General features: G+C 47.9%; 1 protein-coding gene across 1 annotated transcript in view; it reads right to left on the reverse strand.

Annotated features, from left to right (window-relative positions):
* Positions 1-582: 582 nt before the first annotated feature.
* Positions 583-21,947, reverse strand: part of SV2C (synaptic vesicle glycoprotein 2C) — a 125,732-nt gene continuing 104,367 nt past the window's right edge. The window contains exons 10-14 of the mRNA XM_038765697.1: positions 20,881-21,014; positions 19,513-19,716; positions 18,877-19,036; positions 7,612-7,750; positions 583-7,214 (exon numbers count right to left, since the gene is read on the reverse strand). Coding sequence (XP_038621625.1) covers positions 7,131-7,214; positions 7,612-7,750; positions 18,877-19,036; positions 19,513-19,716; positions 20,881-21,014 — 721 coding nt within the window. The 3' untranslated portion in view covers positions 583-7,130. The remainder of the gene's footprint in view (positions 7,215-7,611; positions 7,751-18,876; positions 19,037-19,512; positions 19,717-20,880; positions 21,015-21,947) is intronic.

Consider the following 21,947-nt stretch of genomic DNA (forward strand, 5'->3'; position numbering starts at 1 on the left):
GAATCATTGAGCCCTCCCAACTCCCACTCCTTCAAGCAGTCTGCAGATGTTCCTGGCTGAAACGTCTAAAAGGAATCCTGGTTTTCTCTGTGGGAGGCTTGGATCTCTAACCGAGGGTGTAGGTAAGGGACTGGAAGGAATCCCAATACAGTCAGGTCTCCTAGAACTTCTGTTTTCAATGATGTGTTTTGGCAGAAATGCCATTGGGGAATTAGGGAACGTCCTTCCCATGGCACACGGTCATTCGGAGTCAGAAGAAACAGTCGTGCACTTGCCTGTGGTGTCGGATGTGGCTTGTGTACTACAACTTGAGTTTTCAGTAACGGGAGGTTCTGTGAGATGCAACTGCTATGTCCTAGGAGAGCAGACAGCATGCTGTCCCTCAGCTATGATGCCATTGTACTGAAACAGAATAGGAGTCAGATAACAATACCTGAGTTAACACTACCTTTGACTGATTGATCGACTGAGTTGGCCAAAGATTTAGAAAAGTCTATGGACACAATAAAGGAGGTACCATTCGGGTCCCCGGAGCCAATGTGTGTTCGCCGCTGAAAACAACCCTTTTTCTGAATATAATGGAGCAAAAATACTCCTTTATTAATCTGCTGTTCATTAAGTAGCTTTGCATTTGTTACATGAATGCTAGGTATCTGGCAGATAAGTTTACACACACTTCCACGTTTGATAGATTTGTACTGTACAGACAGTCATCCTACACAAAGCATGCCCTTTCACAATACAGACCGCTTCCCCTTGGGACTCGGTAAAAACACACTTGGGTCAAACGTTTTGGCAATCGGCAATCTGACACGGAGGAGCATACTGGAGAGATGCGTTCACGACTGCGCCAGCTCGACGAGGAATGAAGAACCCGGAGATCTGAAAGTGAGAACTGATCGGTGCACACACATGCAGGCACATATATACAGTGGAGGAGGCTGGAGCCCAAAGACCAGAAAACCAAACACAGGAGCAGAAGAGACAGAAACCAAATTCAAGCCCAGGACCATTGCCGAGATCTCATGGCCAAAGAGGGGGTGTGACAGTGACCATGGGTTTCCCAAGGAAATCGAATGGAAAAGTCATCGTTCTTTTTTATGTACACTATATACACGTCGACAAATAACACCAGACCACCTCGGAATGATTCTGGGATGGGGGAGGATGCCCACCTATATTCTGGATGCTGAGAATTTCTACAACAAGGAAAAATAATTTCTTTGCCCTCTAACTCCCTGACTTGGGGCACGGATATGTTCCCGGGAATCGAGACCAGCAGAGGGGAAAGGAATGAAAACAACTTATCTGGCCACAGTCAGGCACGTGGGGGAACTTCAGAGGTCACTGATCGGGGCCTTCTACCTGGGTTGGGCTTGGTTGAGCCTGAGGACAAACTGGAAAGGAAAATCTACCTATCCCATCTGCCTTGCTGCAGGCTACGGCCACCGGATGTGGCCCTAAAGAGGAAGTGCAAGTTTCCCTGCTTTGGCGACAGTACAAGGGGAATAAAGAATAATTACAATTTTAGAACCCAAGCTTGAGGGTAAATGCTCAATCTTGTTCTGTTTCGTGCCACTCTTGTGAGGATTGGAATTGTAGTGCAGTTGGAAGTGGGTGTGTGTCGGGGGGGGAGTCGGGGGTGGCTTTCTTTTCTTGGAGAATGTTGGGAAAAGGGGAAAGACTGACCTGAGAGATAAGGCTCTGACCCTCCCCATCATTACGAAGACCGTACAGCCCTCCTCTGCCTCTACGTAGAGCGCAAGCTTCTCGGGAGCAGGGACATGTCACTTTTTCACTTTGTACTTGCCAAAGATTTAGTACAGTGCACTGTTACCCAGTGAGCACTGAAGAAATACCAATGCTACTACCTCTCTCTGGCCAGCAGTGGCTTATAACCCCTCAATTCCCATTTGCTGTGGGTCCAGCACTCAGATTAGTTACACTAGCTCCCATCCACCCAACGTTCTCAAGAATAATCAGTAACCCTGGACATAATCTAGCTCCATTCCAGTGTTCTTTCTCTAGAAAAGAGCAGGATTTCCTTAGTGCACGCTAAATGAATCCTGGCCTGGTACACTCCCTAGCCGAGCGCTGGAGAATGGTTCTCTGCTGGACAGTGTCTACTCGGAAGAGAGAGGTCCCCTGCTCTAGAGGATCTAGTGAAGTTTTCCTGAGTCTCAGAACAGGGAAGGAAAAATCTCCCAGTGGTCAAGTCAGGAGAAATAGCCGAAACAGCACTACCCTGACCAACTGCTCACCAACATCGAGAGTCCTGACTGACTGCTTGTTGCGTGCTAAACACTAAACCAAGTGCTCAGGAATATTCAGCAGAAATAGAAAACACAGACTCTGCCCTTGAGGAGTTGACACTGGGGGAAGACAGATTCTCTCCAACACATTTCTTTAATTATAGGCCTCGGAAATGATCTTGAAACTGTTGAGAAGATGTTTCTTTCATATGGCTTCACACAATTAGCTTTTGAAGGTACTAAAGGCTTTAGCTTTTGGCACCATTTTTCCAGGCTGACATTTCAAGAAGCATCAGACATGTATTTTTCATTTTTTTTTGAATTGCTGGTCTAGGAGTCTCAAGAAGAGATCCCAAGCCTAGATCTACTGATGGAATTTTAACACTTTTCCCCACTGCCTCACACAACTTCCCTCCCTAACCACACACACCTGACTGGATATGGATTGTTGCCAAGCTGATGCTCACCTGTCGTGTGTCATTGCTTAATCAGCTTCGGTCCAGTTTGTCCAATCAAGAATCAGACAAAGGGAGATTGAACACATCTGTGCAGACTGGAGAAACTGGTCCCTATGGTTACTGGTTTCTATACCCTGGTCTTCCCATCGTTCTCTTCCAAGTTTCAAAGTGACTCTGAGAAAGAGCCAGTCATTTACCCAGGCAGGAGCTGCCTGGGGAATGTCTGGGATCTTTTGTGCCCAGGCCCCCATCCTGGAGCTGAGCCGGCTGCTAGGGTTTCCCAGGTTGGATTCTTTTGAACGACAATGTGTCACTGATGATCTGGTGGGGACTCGGGAACGTTAAAGGTTAACTGAAGGAAATCCTGGCAATGGCTCTGCCATAAGTTCATCCGAGATGACTGACAAGAACAATGGTAAACATAGACAAAGACGAGAACGTTACGAGGACAACTGGAGATCCATATACAGAAACAGCGAGCTGACAGACGAGTCACGTAGCAGACACGGATGCTTTTCTTCCCCAAACCATACCGAAACCAACATGCCATTCTACATTTGGGTCGCTTTACGCACATATACACTTGGCTTTGAAGAAATAACCCCGGAAAATTGGTCCTGGGTGTGTGAGTACCCTGAAGTGAACTTTTGCAGCATTTCCCACCCTAGCTGCGACACGACTGCCTGGGGGCTGAACTGAGTTTGCCCGGCCCAGGATAGACAGAGAAGAGAAGATGAAATTTGGTTGGATGGCCAAACCGACCCTCAAAAACTAAATCTTGTCCAAAGCAGGGGCATGCCAGGTGGAGAATTTGCTTGGGCTTCACTGCCCTGTAGGCATGAACAAGTTAACTGCTAAATGCCATCTTGTGGCTAAAGGGAAAAGTGTGGAAAACAGCCAATTCTATTATTCCAGGCCTGCAGGAAAGACAACTGTACCGCAACCCCAAACCAAACTCCAGGTGCCCAGCTCCATAAGCGCACCATCACACAAGTTTCCACTATGGGATAGAGATGGGAGAGGGTGGTGTGTGTGGTTTTAAGGGTGGAACTACTGCCCCGATGAGATGTGGGGAAGGGAGCCGTGCCCAGTGAGGTTCACCATGGATGGTCTACGGCTAGGTATGGTGGGGGCCAGCCAAGGAGAGTCAATGGCCAGTCTACCCACTGTCCTGCTCATGCACTTGGGAAGAGCCACCGAGTTGGGTGGGGGAGTAAGGTGCTAACCAAATTAACAGGGAGTCAGAATTGTAGCTTAACCCCTGGCATCCTCCCGAGTGAGCTCTTGAAATGCCTTACTGCTCTTCCATGATTGTCCCATTTCTGGACCTGGCTGGTGCCAGAGTTTGGGAAATCAGCCAGCCCAGCTCCCGTGTGAGGTGGGCAGGTGGAACGATGGATATTTCTCTGCATACACCTAGGCCAGATGGAATGGGGTCAGAGCATTCACCAAAACGCCAGTGGGCAAGACCACAGGATTCAGAGACTGTTCCAACTTAGGGGGGCAGAGGGGGCAGAATCCCGGGTTCCCAGAGAGATCCAGGCCTTAGATTTTGGGATAACTGTTCTGTGCCCATGATGCGCTTCTGTGTGGAGAGTCCTGGTCTAATCCTTACAGGACTCAGGAGGAAGGGCTTCTGGCTGTGAGTGGCTGGGCCTGTCTTGTTCTCCCTTGGGTTCTGGCCTTTGGATCAAGTGAACGCCTCTGGCTCCGCATGTGCCTGGACCCTCTTGCAGGGAGGGACTCCATGGCTCGTGGGGAATCTCGGGTCATAGTTAATCTCCAGCCTGGGATCTGGCTGGACAGGCTGGGCCACATACCGCAAAAATCACCTGACTCCTGCCCAAGAGGCCTGGGAAACAGAAAGGCAGTTGTGAGGGAGGTGGCTTCAACGTCAAGGGAACCCCCGATTAAGGGAAAAATGATTCCACCAGATTAGGTTAGAGTCGTGTCCCCAAACGACATCACCACAGAGATCAGGGGAGACGAGATGGGTGAAGAAATCGGGAAGCAGTGGGGCCTAATGGAAAGACAATAAGGCTGGGAGTCAGGAGACCCAAGTTCCATTACTGGCTCTACCTCTGGCCTGCTGCGGGACCTTCGGCGAGACACTTAATCAGTCGCTGTAAAATGGGGATATATCTACACTTCCTACTCCTAGGACTCTGAGCCCTTTAGGGGCAGGGGGCAAGATGGTGCCTGATCCCATTTGTACCTGCCTCAGGACTTGGTAAAGTATTTGGTACCTAGTAAATGCATAGTAAGTACCATAATTAAACTAAGAGACTATTTCAGCGTCAGAGCAGAGGGAAGTGGGATCCAGGTGTTTTCTGGGCTGGTCTGCTGCCCTAGGGCCCTGCTGGGGATCACAGAAATAGACCAGCACAGTGAAGCTAGGAGCTTTACTGGCTAGACTTTGTGGCCATCCACAAAACTTCGAAACCCTTCAAAACCCATGTGCAGTGTATCTGCACATGCTCAGCACAGGTACTGTGATCCAAATGTTTAAGGTTCATCCAGCACCTGCATGAAGTAGGGCGGGAGGCCAGCCTAAGGATTCAGAAAAGGGGGTGTGAATTTCTACTACCTGGGTCCATTCAGGGTCTCCCCTTTGTATCTGGAGTTACAACAATCTCCCCACAACATTCCTTGCTTTTCACTTCCATGACTCTCATTCCTGAAAGAGGCACTCACCCACACCCGACTTGGACACCCAGATATTCCTTCTTCAGAACGAAGAGAGTTGTGGAGAGGAGTGGGAATTGGGGGAATGAGTGAATGACAAGCAACAGGCAGCGGGTCTCTCTTGGCTACCTCACCAATGGGTCTAGTCTGTAAGTTCCTTGTGAGCAAGAAATGTATCTGTTCATTGTTGAGGTGTACTCTTCCGAGAGCTTAGTACAGTGCTCTGCACAGTAAACCCTGAATAAGTACAACTGAATGAATGGGTCACATGGCTTAGCCCTGGAAGGCTGGTGGGAGGGGAAAATCATGACAGCTTCCATTTTTTGTCTTTGCTTCTCCCATAGCTTCTATTCCATCCAACTTTTCTTGATTCTTGTATCCTAACACCTGTCCTTTCCTCACCTAAAGTTCCTCAAAGTCCTGGACCTTTCTCTTCCCTGGGAGCTGACCGCTAACCAGTCCTTCCAGTCTTGGGGGCTCCAGGGTTTGACTAATGCCCTCAGGGCAGTTGGTGTGTTGGGGCTGCACTTCTACCAGAAGCCAAACTTGGATGGGCTTTGGATTCAGCATCGTCTAGAGCAACAGAGGGATAACTGGGTGAAGGTCTCAGGGCTGTTCCTGGAAAGGCTGAAGCATCTCTGCCTGTGAGGACTTTGGGAGATGGGGCGGGGAGGATCTTGAGCTACAACCAGTATGTGGCTGGACCTTGCTCGTGATGGGCCTGGGGTCCGGGCCCCAGGAAATGGGTGTGTCTAGAAAAGAACAACACTTTACAGTGTAGCTCTCAACTGGCTGCGGGGGCGTGGTACAGATGGCTGGATTTCCTGCTGGCTGCTAATCATCACACTAAGTTTGCTCGGAGACCGCAGATTTCAGAGAAAACTGGGTACGATTTCCAGGCAAGGCCAGGGTGAGATGCCCAGGGGCGGAGGGGGCCTTCTGACTGGGTCAGTCTCGAAAGGTCCGACCCCACACAGAGCCAAGATATTGAGCTTCTTGAGGGAAGGGATCCACTTACTAATTCTTTTGCACTTTCAACTGCTCTCCACGGACTGTGGACTGACTGACTGCTCGAAGTCTGGGGATCATCTCTGGCTGCCGGGCCCTGGACCAAGGTGTTCTCTCTATCCTGATTTGGGGCAAATTTCCTCCCTCGTGGTAAACGGGCAAGTTTACCCAAGGTATGGACATGGGCAGGGGCGGGGAGGGGCAGGGCTGCTGAGGCACCCATGGCACGGTTGAAGTCCACGGCAGCCTCACTTGAAGGTGCGGAGGGTGGGAATGGATGAGGTGGGTTTGCATTCTCCTGCCACACTGATGCATGTTTGCATGAGCAAACTGATTGTCTGAGGTGATTGCTGAATGGACGGAGACTAAAGGAACAGCTCAGTGGGAGGAGCAGGTGGCTCCGGAGATGTTGTTTCCCTTCGAACTCATCCTGTGCAGCCTGGGGCAACTGCACTTAGAGTAAATCTAGACAGCATGTTCCCCTGCAAACTTACAACCGTTGAGAAATTAGCAACTTCAACCTGGCCACGTAATAACTTCCACCAATTCTTCAGGGTTATAAATACATTTTCTCCTATTAGTTCATCCCTGCTTACCCGCTGCCCCGGTGTATTAGGAGAGGGACCCTTGAGCTGTCCTGATGGGATGTGCTGCCCTCTTTCTGCCCCACATTCTTTGGTTCACCTCCGCTTTCCTTTAAAGGGCAAAGCAGCCAGCAGCCCTTTTCTCAGAAAACAGGAAGCATCCCTCGGTTTGAAAAGCAGAATTTCTTCTCTCTACCCTGAGATAGCAGTCCGCCAACCTCCATTTCCTGTTGAATGTGAAATGTGTCAATGGGATACCCTCACAGCTTGTCCCTGCCCCCCTCCGCCCCTGCCCAGCTCTGTCTGCCTTCACTTGGCACCCCAACTGGGGCCTTTTGGGGGTGGGGGCTCAATTCTTCGAAGGCTCTAGGAGGTAGGTAGCTTCACGATTCAGAAAGACATAACGGATGAGATAGACGTGTGAAACATAGTTTAGAATGGAAAGAAGGGACCATACATTGGAGAGCTGCTATCTGACCTCTTTTCTAGGTGTGGAGAATCGGAAGCCTTTGCACAGTCAGTCCAGAGAACTTTGACACTTAAAAGGAGGAACGGGGCGGGTCAAATGGCTTTCTCCAGTTACATCAGAACCTGGGTTCTCGTATCAGGCAGCCGAAGTCCTACCAGTCCTCCGCAGACAAGTACCGTAGAGGCTAGCAGGATGGGGATGGCTTTGGTGATCCCAACGAGAGAACCAAATATTAAGTTTCCCAGTACCGCCGCTGCCTTGCATAGCGAATTCAAAAAGCCAAAGCCCGTTGCCCTGAAATAGGAAACAAACACACAGTGAACTCCAAGATTCCCCGCAAATCCAGGGCAAGCACATGCAGCGGCCACCGACCCGTTATCGGAACCAACCAGTTTAACCAAACAGAGCCCGCCTTAGATTGTAAACGAATCCATACACTCAATGAATCGATAACACAGGGGTTGTGTCCTCACCAAGTTCTGCGTTACGAAAAATTCACACTGGGAGTGCGTGCGCCTCGACCAATCCCGTGTGGGTGTTATTTCCTCTGACATCACAATCGCATTCAACCCAGACAGGTGCTGTCAGGAGAATGTTCCCCAGTTCCCCAAAACTCGTAGGAGAAACACACATTGTGTGAGAAACAAGAGTAATATAAAGAAGCTGTAGCTTAGATCATCAAACTAGATGCCTACCTTAATAACCAGACAGTTGATTCCCTGACTGGTCCCAGCTATGATGAGTTTGTGGCAATCCAACAGCCACCCTCAGCACTTAGGTTTATATCGATGTAGATTCCTTATGCATTTTTTCCACCTATCTCTTCATCCCTTTCTCCTGCTACAACCAAGAGTAGCTTAAATTTCTCTCTTGCTCCCACAATTTGAAGATAATTTGTGTCAGCTTGTCGTTCTTGTGGGCAAGAACAACTCTCCCTGGAGCTTAGCACTTCGAACAGTCTCTAGTGTGTAAGCTCGTTGTGGGAGCGGAATGTGTCTATTGACTCTGTTGTAATATACTCTCCCAAGCACTTAGTACAGTGCTGTGCATATAGTAAATAATAAATATGATTGATTGACCGTAGGACCTCAACGGCTACCAGTGATTATTGAGTTTGGGCAATCAGCTTTCTATTACCCCCAAAATGTATGCACCGAGAAACAAATAAATAATTAGTTTTAAATCATTTAATCAGTTTGATAAGCTAAAAAGATCCTGCTGTGTCCAGGGCAAATGAAGATCCAAGAAAAATACAGCAGATGAAGACAAAGACATCATGGGAATCAGAGGTGTTCTGACTTAAAACTTAACTTGTTTGTCACTGAGCGTTGTGGATTGGGGAGCATTTTTTCAAAAAGTCATATCTGTCTGGATAAAATGTGATGCGGGGTCAGAGGAAATGGATCTGCTTTGTGATATAGCCAGGAGGAGTTTGTCAGGAGCGGAACCTCTTGAAGGCATATGGCCTCCTGTGGCCATCCTGTGGTTCACATCCAAACTCATCCTCCCCGGGAGCCTCCTTCAATGCAGGAAACAGCCAGCAGCCAGAATGATGCCCCGTCATCACGGCTGGTGATGAGGCCCTGGGACACTCCTGTCCCACCTCAGTCCTGCTGGCTGGATGGGGTCCAGTTGCTAGGAATGCATACAACCTGCCACTCTAATCTGGTTTATGAGCCCTCTGCTCCACAAAAACCCCACACCCCCGGACTTCCATGCAGCTTCTCCTCTATCAAGGCACTGGCAAGAGTTAATGAATAAACCCTACCTTGCAGGGGCAAGGGTGATACCAGTGAGAACTTCCTGCAGTCATTTGACAGCTCCACCCAGTGACAGTTTCTCAGGGGTTGGGAGGGGACTAGTGACCAAGCTAGACCCCAAAATGTCTCAAATGAAACCAGGAGAAATGGAATATGAACAGCCTTTACACATTGTAGCCCTAACACGGAGCAGATGATAATAATAATAATAATAATAATAACAATAATAATAATAATAATAGCATTTATTAAGTGCCTACTATGTGCAAAGCACTTTTCTAAGCACTGGGGGAGATATAAGGTGATCAGGTTGTCCCACGGGGGGCTCACAGTCTTCATCCCCATTTTCCAGATGAGGGAACTGAGGTACAGAGAAGTGAAGTGACTTGCCCAAAGTCACACAGCTGACAAGTGGCGGAGCCGGGATTTGAACCCACGACCTCTGACTCCAAAGCCCATGCTCTTTCCATTGACTCAGTCTCTCTCTCTCTCTCCCCTCACTCCTCTCTCTTTCTCATAATGGGAATTTTTGAAGTAAGAATAGGGAAGTTGAATACACAAATGCAGTAACAGGTACTGGAATATGCCACTATATTAAACCCCATTTGTGCTGCCTGTCTCCCCCACAGATAGTTACATTTGTGGTAATTGTTAAGTACTTACTATGTTCCAGGCACCATACTATGCATAGGAGTAAATACAAGTTTATCAGGTTGGGCACCATCCTTGTCCCACACGGGGCTCACAATCTCAATCCCCATTTTTTCGGATGAGGCAACTGAGGCCCAGAGAAGTGAAGTGTCTTGCCCAAGGTCACACAGCAGACAAGTGGCAGAACCAGAATTAGAACCCATGACCTTTTGACTCCCAGGCACGTGCCCTATCTACTATGCCATGCTGCTCCAGTTAACTTCTTCAAGGCTAAGGACCACAGATTTCCTTTTTGTTCTAATCCCAGCTCCGTCACTTGTCTGCTGTGTGACCTTGGGCAAGTCACTTAACTTCACTGTGCCTCAGTTACCTCATCTGCAAAATGGGGATTAAAAGTGGGAGCTTCAGGTGGGACAACCTGCTTACCTTGTATCTACCCCAGCGCTTAGAACAGTGCTTGGCACATAGCAAGCGCTTAACAAATACCATAATAATCATTATTATTATATTCTCCCAGGCACTTAGTAGTGTACTCTGCACACAGTAGGCGCTCAAAAACTACCATGGACTGACTGATTAGTATGCTTATAAAGGCAGGCTTATTATTATTATGGCATTTATTAAGCGCTTATTAAGTCTTAAGCACTGGGGGAGATACAAGGCAGTCCCTGCCCCCCATGGGACTCACAGTCTAAGTAGGCGGGAGATCAGGTATTGCATCCCCATTTTACGGTTGAGGAAACTGAGGAACAGAGAAGTTAAGTGTCTTACCCAAAGTCACACAGCAAGCAATTGGCAGGGCTGGGATTAGAACCCAGGTCCTTTGGCTGTGAACAAAGTTAATTTACTCAGCCAAATTTTTTAATTACCCAGTACAAGTAGACAATTAGGACCTTCTATCCCATGTTTCCTCAAATGTGTACCTCAAAGAATAAGGCCATGGCTTCACCTCAACAAAGCCTTCCAGATACAGTCTGCTTAAACATAGCAGCCTATGAAAAGAAATATTTTAAGGAAATTTTTCAGGTGACCCACAGAATTAGAGGTTTAAGGATTTCTTTCCAAAATATCAAGTCAGCAGCACGAAGTAAGTACTTAACACATTCTACTCCTTCTACTACTACAAAGCATGTGGGGTTACAGCTTCACCTCAAAGCCAATGACAGGGCTTGTTTCTGGTGCCCTAAGGTAAGATTAATAACACAAAATCAATGATAAAAAGGGATGAAGAGAGTTCATACAGAAAGGAATTAGAAAATGAAATCATGCAGACTCCACATTTGGGGCACCAGGAATGATTAAAGGAAAACAACTACACTCATCTTCAGAAGCTGGTCTAAGTTGGGAGTTTCACCCAGAGGGCTCTTCTCAGGACCCCCATATTGGGGCCCTTTTACAGCAAAATCCGGAATGAGTTTCTAACCTAGATCTATGAACCTTGAATATGTTTCATCAGTCACGGTCCCGGCATGTAAAACATTGCCTGGCAGTGAAAACACGGTCCTTCTTTATATTCTGGAGAAGCGAGGGGGGAAAGTTTTCTCTGGTTAAATCTCTAATGGGAAGAATGCCTTCCAAGCCTGGCCAAGTTAACTGAGCTGCCCATCAGTGGCAGGACCTAGTCAGGGGGCCGGGCATGAAAACCCATGGAATGGCCATGACAGGGAATCTGTGACTGCTTTACCACTGTGCCACGCCATTCTATGCCTGGGTGAGAGGGTCTCAGAGAAAGCATCTTGCACAAGTGCACACTATGCCCATAGAAATACAGTCATGTACGTTCCCTGGCCATTGTCTATATAGAGGGAGTGTTGCCCAGACACTAATGGTGAAGAGCAGAAAGCTTTAAGTTGTGCCTTGAGCACTGTACAGAGCACTTGAGGGAATACAATTAATAGATCAGGTCCCTGCCCTCGAGGAGTTTGCAACCTAATAAGCTGCTATTACAGTAGTAGTGGTTTGCACTGAACCATCCCCACTCTCAGCTGGTTTCCCTGTGGCAAGCACTGTGAGACAACTGGTAGGGAGAGAGGGGAATAGTCTGTGGTCACTGAACAGCAAGGGCCTCTGACAGCAGCAGACACCTGCCTCACCTGGGGAATCACTGTTAGGTATGATATCAGAGTGGCCTACTCTGGCTTCACCAGTAGAGAAAGCGGCTGTTGTAAGAGTGACAGACTGGTTTGGAGATATTGTACCTCTCCTTAGGTCAGTTTAGCACGTTCCCGACTTCCTGATTAGTTGGAAACTCTAGTTGGATTGGCTGAGTCCAGAGACCCACCCATGCCATGTTCGGGAGGGCTTTTGGGGTCACCCTGGAAAGGTGACCAAACCTCTAAATCTCTGGCATCTTATTTTTATCCACAAGGCAAGGTCTGCAGAAGGACTTTCTACAGGGTGTTTAAAGCTTCAGAGGGCCATATCATATGCACAACTTCTAGAACTTACAGCCTCTTCCCCTTACTTAAAGGGAAGATATATTTTCTTAAGGTGCACAGTTACCTTCTGGGTCTTTGGGATGTAACAGGGTCATAAAAAGAGAAGCAGGATGGCTTACTGCAAAGAGCACGGGTTTGGGAGTCAGAGGTCATGAGTTCTAATCCCGGCTCTGCCACTTGTCAGCTGTGTGACTTTGGACAAGTCACTTAACTTCTCTGTGCCTCATTTACTTCGTCTATAAAATGGGGATTATGACTGTGAGCCTCACGTGGGACAACCTGATTACCCTGTATCTACCTCAGCGTTTAGAACAGTGCTTGACACATAGTAAGCTCTTAACAAACAGCATCATTATTATAAACAAAGAGATAGCATGGCCTAGTGGAAAGAGTTCAGGTCTGGGAATCAAGAGACCTGGGTTCTAATTCCAGTCCCACCACTGGCTTACTGGGTGATCGTGGATAAATCACTAAAAATCTCTGGGCCTCTATATCCACATCAGTAGAAAGGGGAAGATAATAATATTTGCTTTTCTCACCCTCTCAGGGCTGTGATGAGAATACAGACAACCGAGGAGAAAATGCTTTGGAAAATTATGGCTTTATGCAAGTTCTAAGTAATATTAAAAAGTCATTCCCCCAGGAAGAGTGATTGGAGGGGCATCAGATGTGTACCACCTAGGGATCAATTTAGGGTCTTGCACTTAGAAGATTGGGCTTTCCTGCCCTATACCCCTTGACCGGTCTGTTGTCCCAGCCTGAACCCTCCAGTCATACCACTGCAAATTTTCCAGACCACAGCAATACCTCAAGCCCACAGCAGGCCTCAAGGCATTCTAAGCCTTCCACAATTATTAAAAACACCCCAACTGCATCATGCCCACATACCTCCTTTAGCATTTACATATACTTTAATTTATTGGAATATTTACCTATACATTTATTTGTCCATTCAATTATTTATTCAGTGACTTTACCTAGCCAGATGATTTCTCCAGCTTTGACTTGTTTAGTCCAGTGCCTAGCTGTCTGTCATAAATTAAATATCCGATTTGACACCTGAGATGAAGTAGTGTTTGCTATTGTAACCTGGCAGTCTGCCCACTGGTGTCCTCTACACTGTAAGCTCGTTGTGGGCAGGGACCATATCTACTAATTCTGCTATAATGGATTCTCCCAAGTGCTTAATACAGTGCTCTGCACACTATAAACATTCAGTACAACTGATTGATTGATTTATCCTGATCTGCTTGTGAATGGTATTCATTGAGCACCTACTGTGTGCAGAGCACTGTACTAAGCGCTTGGGAGAGTACCCTACAACAGAGTTGGTAGACACATTCCCTGCCCATAACAAGCTTACAATCTTGAGGGGCCCACGATCTGTGATTTTTTTTCATCTGTGTCCCATCATGCTGTAAGTTCTTTGAGACCGGGGAACCTGTGTCTTACTTATGTTATATTCCTCCAAGTGATAAGCACTCAGTAGGTGCTTAATAAATACCTTATCAATTGACTAACTGATGTGTGTTCTTTTCTGCATGACAGCTAGGGAGCGAATCAATAAAATAATAAATAATAATAATGATGGCATTTGTTAAGCGCTTACTATGTGCAAAGCACTGTTCTAAGCGCTGGGGAGGATACAAGGTGATCAGGTTGTCCCACATGGGGCTCACTGTCTTAATCCCCATTTTACAGACGAGGTAACTGAGGCACAGAGAAGCTAAGTGACTTGCCCAAGGTCACACAGCTGACAATTGGCAGAGCTGGGATTTGAACCCATGGCCTCTGACTCCCAAGCCCGTGCTCTTTCCACTGAGCCATGCTGCTTCCCTATCAACATAATGATAACAATAATAATGATGGCATTTGTTAAGAGCTTACTATGTGCCAAGCACTGTTCTAAGAGCTGGAGCACTGTTCTAATCCCACACACCCCAACTTGGTGGCTCCTGCATGACTTTACAACACAGTGACTTTCCACTGTTTCTCCAGTTAATAAATCAGCCCAAAATTAAAACAACAAAAAAGCACTGAGACTCTTCTTTCTATTGAACCTGTCTGCTAAGCAGCCTCCTTATGTTTGGCCGTAATCGGTTTGCTTTAAGCAGAAAAGCCCATTCTGTGGCTTGGAGGAACCCACTTTCCCATTAGAATCACTGGCTCTATTTCCCACCTCATTAACTCCCTGTGTCTGCACAGTGGCAATGCTTGCTGGTGTACTGAGAGAGGCTGCGGCAGCCCTCGGTCACAGTGCACAGGCTACTGAGAGAGCCCCGGCCTTCCCTGCCGCAGCGCTCCATCACTCTGCCGCAGGCGACTGTGTCGTGGGGTGTCGGCCCCTCTGATTCTGTGGCCTGTGAGGCTGCAGGAAGGGAAACCAGGGGAAAAAACGGACTTGGTGGTCCCTACGTTGGCCGCCGTCCATGCTGGCCAGCTGATTTTCAGGGTTCCTTTAAGGCCTGTTCAACTCAAGGATAAAGAATCAGCAGCAAACTAAACCCGGGGTCCGAACTGTGGAAAGGATCTATTGTCCAAATGATGGACGGATGGATTGATGGCTTTTGCTAGACGGATTCTGTCGGTTGGCACTGCTACCTCTCTTTCCAGAAGGGATCAGCCCGGAGCTGTCTCTGCTTCCTAGGTCTTTAATTTAAGATTGGAAAGAGGACAAGACAAGTCAGTAGGACATGCATTTGAATTGCCTTTTTTTTTGGAACAGTGGGGATGTCTGGCACTGAGCCATCCACATTCTCTCTCAGTGGCACACACTGTGTGATGGTGTTGGGACAGTGGGGGCCATCAATGGTTATGGAACACCATAGCTTTGAAACCTCAACAGCAGCAGACACCTCTGTGACAGGGAACTATGACAGTGAACATGTGTGTCAACAACCAATTTGAACCTCATCCAAAGAAAGGTTAAAAAGTGATTGAGCTGGATGCGACAGGGACCAGCAAAGGGAACAGTGAAGCCCATGTCAAGGGGGCCTAAATTCCCTCGTCCCTGGTTTTGCGGGGAGGGAGGGAGGAAAAAGGTGAGGACCACATCGCCTAAAACACTGGGGGGTGGGGGGGGACGGACAGGGAGGGGGAATGAGGGGTAGACTGCAAAGGGTTAACTCTCCACAGGTGCTCAATGCTGTAATGTGGGGAATATTTCCCAGCTGGATATGTCTGACCGCAGCTGTGGCCAGGGCTGGCTGGCTGGCGAGGCATATGTGGCCGATCAGCGTGGCTCCACTCAAATCCTCTCTGAGATCATGTCTCAACCTGAGCAGACGCTTATACAGAAAGGACTGCAGGGAGGGAGAGAGAAGTCGGGTGGGTGAGCAGAGAAAAACACGAATGCTAGCTTGGGGGCCAACTCGAGGTCAGGCTGAAGAGAGGGAAAGGTGATTCTAAGGAATCTGTGCCTCCCAGGACAAGGGCCGGGATTCCATCTGCAAAGGATGCACTCCCATAGGTGTGAACTCCCAGCCAGAAGAGGAGCGAGGCCCCACCGGTTGTATTTCTGGGGTTAGTTTAACCCTGGGGCAACAAACCACCATGAGACCAGAGCTTGGACTCTCTGGGACCACAAGGTGGCGGCAAGAAATCACAATCTGAAAAAGGAAGATTAAGGCTGCCAAACCAAGGTGAGTAGGAAAAGCTACATCCCTGCACTTCTGACAGCAGCTACGTTCATAAATGATTTGGCTGAACGATGATAATAGTAATAATAATAGTGTTTGTTCTGCACTTGCTTTGCGCCAAACGCTAGTGCTCTTCACACAATAGGCACTTAAATTCTCTTACTACTACAGCAGGCTCAGTCCCTGCCCTACTAGCAAGTCTGGGCCCCTGAGCATTTATGTGTCACAGCTGCAAACCTCTTAGTGGTTGCACTTAGCTGTGACAGTTTCATTTCCTATGGCTTCGATGAGATTTTGGATTAAATAAAGACTTTTTCCATGGCCTTTGTGTTACAATGTTTGAACATTTCAGGCCCCTGGCGGGGATTAAACACGACACCTCCTGGCTTAGCATGCCAGTGACGGGGGAACCTCCAGCAGGGATGATGGCCAGGCCTCAGTCCTGAAACCTCAGGACCCAGAACCTATATGAAGGAACTGACTTTAGTGCTGGTAGTTTGTGCAGCCCCAGCTGCACTCCAGCAGTGTCCAGTGGGCAGCGTGTGATTACACAGGTGGGGATCCAGCACCTTGCAAAGTACCACGGTAGTAGCTGCACCCCGACTCCTGATTCAGTGCCTATCAAGTTGTGAATACAAATTTGGCAGTGATGCGGGAGGCTAAAAAGATACAGCTCGGTCAGGACTTGATAGGCACTGAGTATGTTAAATATGCACATATACACATCCACGCACACACACAAGCCTATACAGCAGATCTGAAGGCCCCACAGGGTTGAATGACGGAAATTGGCTTTCTTGTGGCCTTTAATAATGTGCACTGAGGGAGGCAGTGTGGCTTGGTGGAAAGATCATGGGGCTGGGAGTCAAAGGACCCAAATTCCAATTCGAGCTTTGAACCTAACCTTCTGCGTGACCTTGGTCAAGTTGCATAACCTCTTTGAGCCTCCATTTCCTCATCTGTAAAAGGGGGATAAGACACCAGCTTTTCCTACCTTTTAAAATTGTAAGCCTTTTGTGGGACAGGGGTAGAGTTTGATCTGATTACGTTGTATCTACCTCGGGGCTGGGCATAGTGTTTTTGAATGCAGTAAGTGTTTAAGAACTACAATAATTATTAATAGCAGAGCAGACAGGGATAGAGGTGAAGGGCCGGTAAAGTGGCAGCATCTGGATCCAAGCTCCCTGATCTTCTGCCCTGCGAAGGTGGCAGGCACAATGCTCCATAGCCTTATTTCCCACCAAGGTGGTTAAGGCTGATTCCATTTGAGGCTGTCAGAATGGTTGAAGAGCCATTCACACCCCAAGGGAAGAAAAGAAACCTCTGGTCTTGGCCCAAGTCCCCTGTTTGAGACAAAGAGAGCCAGAGTTTCTGCTTCTTCAGTGGAGCCATTCAGCAGCTTGGAGGACATGACCCAACCAGAGGCCCCCCATCTTTGGAGCCCCCCTCATCCAGGAGGCTGGGGATGTTGATACCTCCAACTCGGTGTCAGAGAAACAACCATTTCTAATTGCAAGCCACTAGACTGTAAGCTCCTGAGGACTTTGTATAGTGCTTAGTACAAGGCTCTACACAGTATGTGCTCAGTCAACACTTGATTGATCCTTATAATAATAATAATAATACTGGTATTTATTAGTGCTTACTATGTGTCAAGCACTGTTCCAAGCACTGGGATAGATACAAGTCAATCAGATGGGCACAGTCCCTGTCCCACATGGGGCTCACAGTCTAAGTAAGAGGGGGAAACAGGCGTGGAATCCCCGTTTTACAGATGAGGCAACTGAGGGACAGATAAGTTAAGTTACTTGCCCAAGGTCACCTAAAAAGCAATTGGCAGAGCCAGGATTAGCATCCATGTCTTCTGACTACCTGTCCCTCGCTCTTTCCAGTAGCCGAAGCTGCTTCTCTCTGATGATCCTGCCATCACTATCACCTTCAAAGGTACTTATTGAATATAACGTGCTACACTAAGCACTTGGGAGAGTGCGACAAAAGCCAGAGCCAGAAATGTGTTCCCTACCCTCCACAAACTTGCTAAAGGGTGAGGCATACAGACAAAAAGTATGTGCAAACAAGAGGAGCAGGAAGAACAAGACGATAACAGGACAGTTCAACAGTGCTGCCCTGGTCTTTCCTCCAAGAATGAAGGAAGATCAGGAAGATTATTTTCGAGTCACCTGCCAAATGGTTTACTGATCCTCTTGGGATTAGTTCACTGCCCAAACATGTGCCCTGTACCTTAAGTCTTTCCCAAAAGATGCAATTGACTTTTAGGGGCTGCTGCCTTAAAATGGACTCCACAAATCAGCAAATAGACTAACTCTTTCACTCAATGACCTTCCCCAGCTAGTCTCTAGCCCTGGCTTACTTTTTTTTAATGCTATCTGTTATCTATATTAAGTGCTAGGGTAGATACAAGCTAATCAAGTTGGATACAGTCCCTGTCCCACATGGGCTCACAGTATTAATCTTCATTTTACAGATGAGGTAACTGAGGCACAGAGAAGTGAAGTGACTTGCCCAAGGTCACACAGCAGACAAGAGGCAGAGTGAAGATTAGAACCCAGGTCCTTCTGACTTCCAGGCCTGTGCTCTATCCTCTAGGACATGCTGCTTCTTACTGAGCCACCAGCTCCTCAACTCCTCTTCCTAAGGTCTGAAGGCCCAAAAGTTAAGAGGCCAGACCTTTCTGTTCCCTTATTTAAGTGGGGAAAGTGGCAGCCTGAGAGTAGTAATAACAATGTTAATTGTGGTATTTGTAAGCGCTTACTATGTGCCAGGCACAGTACTAAGCATAGGGGTAGATATGAGCAAATCAGGTTGGACACAGTCCCTGTCCCACATGGGGCTCACAGTCTGAATCCCCATTTTACAGATGCGGTAACTGATGCGCCCCGATCCCCGCCCTCCCTGGAGGAGGTTCCCCATACCTTCGGTCTGTGGGGTAGAGTTCCACGGTGACCACGTCGAGAGAGTTCCACGCTGAAATGGTCAGCCCATTGTACAGACACAACATGCCGATCATCATGGACTCGCTGGTGCCAAACCACAGGAAGAAACAGCTAATCCCAGAGAGCACCATGGACCCACCTAAGCAGGAACCCAAGAAAGAGGTAACATTATCCGGCATCTCACCAGTGGTAAGATTCACAGAGCATGGGGTTCACAGAGCATGTACTCATAAGTGGTTAAAATGGACATTATAAACCAAACCAGTGCCAGAGGGAGGCCAGCTCTGGTCTCTATCTGGTCTACCACCTTGCTGACTAATAAGAAACACTGTCCTGCCTTCCCAGCTAAAGTTCTAACCCTGAAATGAACACAATAAACAATGCCTTTAATTTTCAAGGACAAAGACGGATTAGGCACCTGTCACTGGTTTCTCAATCTGATAATGAATGCATGGAATGAGACACTATTTTCACTAGAATTAAGGAGCCATGAAAGGTGTGGGAGAAGGATTGCTTCTCTCCTCAGAGGCTGCAAATCCCCAAAGAGAAAATACAGAGTTATCGGGATCGGGAGAACAGTTCTTTCATTTCTACAAAATAAAGGGCGAGGCATACCTAGCATTGTCAAGCGCCCTATCCTGTCCATCAGAAGCGCAGACACAATGTTCCCTGGCAACACGGCCAACGTCCCCAGGAAATTAACAAAATAAATCCAATAGGCACTGTAGTCATCATCGAAGGTAATCTGACATCCAGTTCTGTTGTGCATGAATACGCAGTCTTTGAACTCGCTGTCCACGAATTTGTATGGCTCAAAATCTATGGAGACAGGGGAGAAGGTGGCTATGATAATATTCACAATAGGGGAGACACCATTTTATAAAAACACACCAGGGACTAAGAAGAACGACGACGGTTCCCTCATTTATTACAGCTAGTCGCTGCTTGTCTGAGTCATTTTTCTTCTCCCTTTTGCAATTCCCTCCATTTACCTTATCTAGGCAGCAAGCATTACAGAAGCACTTCTAAGACTGAGTGGACGGGAGAGTCGGCATTATCTCCGTTTTACAGGAACTGGGAGTGCCGGGAAGATGATCTTCCCGATCACCCCCGCACAGAACTGGGGCCGTTTAGCTTCCCTCTGCGGGGAGCCCAGAGCCCATCTCATCAAGGGACAATAATCAGAGCTACGACAATCCTCCGGGAGACACTAGTAGTCTCGGCTGAGCCCTGCCCATTGGCACCTAGGACCACAGGCCTCGGATCTGTGTGAAGAGGTGACTCGCTGATCTGCGTCTTCACACGGATGAACTAGTCATTTATATTAATGTCGTCTCCCCCTCTAGATTGTAAGCTTGTTGTGGGCAGGGAATGTGTCTGTTTACTGTTATATTGTACTCTCTCAAGCCCTTAGTATAGTGGTCTGCACACAGTAAGGGCTCAATAAACACTACTGACCGACTAACTCGATTAGGATGGGCCTGCCTGGGTCTGTTTCCTCCCTTATCCCCGCCCGAGGGGCGTAATCCGATGCAGGTGACGGGTGAGTGCTAACATTCCCGCCAGGGTGGCCTGCTCTCTAAGTCCTCTCCTGGGCCAGTCCTCTGCAGTGGTGGCAGGACGGTTTGGCCGGAGGATGCCGGCTACATAGAAGAGGAATTAGTACCGCCATTAGATGATGATGAAACAACATCTCCGCCCCACATTCGGCTGCAGGTTTTCGTGGTTGGAAATGGCCCCACATTTCTCCACCTCTTCAGACAACCGCCTGTTCTCACTAAGACAACACAGTTTCTCTCTCCTGCTCTCTTGAGGGCAAACTTGGGTTCGTAAGCCTCACCCCACCTCTCCACCAGAGTATAAGCCCTTCGAAGGCAGGGACTATATCCTCATCTTCTGGTGTTGAGTACAGTGCGCTCAGTTCAGCGCTCTGCACCCCGGTGTTCAGACAATTCCCCTGGAGGGCTCTCCGCAGAGACGTACCTGTGTTGTCGAAAAGGGTTTCTATAAAGGTGCAGTTCCTGAAATAGGTGTTCAAAGACGTCACATCCTCAAAGGAGCAGTTCTTAAAAATGGAATCTTTAAACGTGACTGACTTGAACTTCATCCCCACGAATCTGCCCAACACAAAATGGATTTGATCAACAATGTGAAGACATGGGGAATCAGGTCAGGCTTAAGACCCTTGCCAAAAAATCACACCTCTTCCAGGAGGCCTTCCTTGATTAGTCGCTCTTCACCCCAGGTCATACCCCCAATTTACCTACCACCTCAGCCTCCTGCACCAATTATGCCCATAGGCACCTGCCAAATGCCCCCTTATTTAATAACTGTGGTATTTAAATGTTTCCTATGTGCCAAGCACTACTGGGAGAAACAGGCAAATAAGGTTGGACAAAGTTCCTATCCCATTTGGGGCTCACAGTCTTAATCCCCATTTCACAGATGAGGTAACTGAGGCACAGAAAAGTGAAGTGACCTGCCCAAGGTCACACAGCAGACAAGTGGCAGAACCAGGATTAGAACCCAGATACTGTTGTCTCCCAGGCTCACCCTCTATCACAAGGCTACGTTGCTTCTAAGCACTTGTTTAAGCATTTATCTATTTACGGATCCATTTTTCCTTTCCTTTCTCTCTGAAAATTATTTTGTGCCAGTTTCCCCTGGTAGACTGTAAATCCCTGGAGGGTAGGGATTGTGTCTCTCACTTCCATGGTACTATCCCATGGGCTTCCTACAGTGTTCTCTACACAGAAGGTGCTCAAAAAGTCCTACTGATTGACTGATCAAGGGAAAGAGGAGGGTCTAGAAGGCAGCAAGGACTGGGAGAGATGACGGGCTCAACCCTGGGCTGCTCGGAGGCAGATTATTTGGTCTGGGGGTTTTCCAGGCCCCTTACTCCTCCTCTTCTTCCTTCTCACTGCTTTTTAGTGCTTCCTTCAGAGGGGAGTAAGGGAAGGAGGAAGTGGAAATGAAAACAAACCAGGCCATTTTACTTTACTCACTGGCTAAGCACACTCAGTTCTCCTACAACCCAGGATGGCATTTTG

Source organism: Tachyglossus aculeatus, chromosome 23 (genome assembly GCF_015852505.1).
Source record: "Tachyglossus aculeatus isolate mTacAcu1 chromosome 23, mTacAcu1.pri, whole genome shotgun sequence".
In the NCBI taxonomy this organism is placed as follows: Eukaryota; Metazoa; Chordata; class Mammalia; order Monotremata; family Tachyglossidae; genus Tachyglossus; species Tachyglossus aculeatus.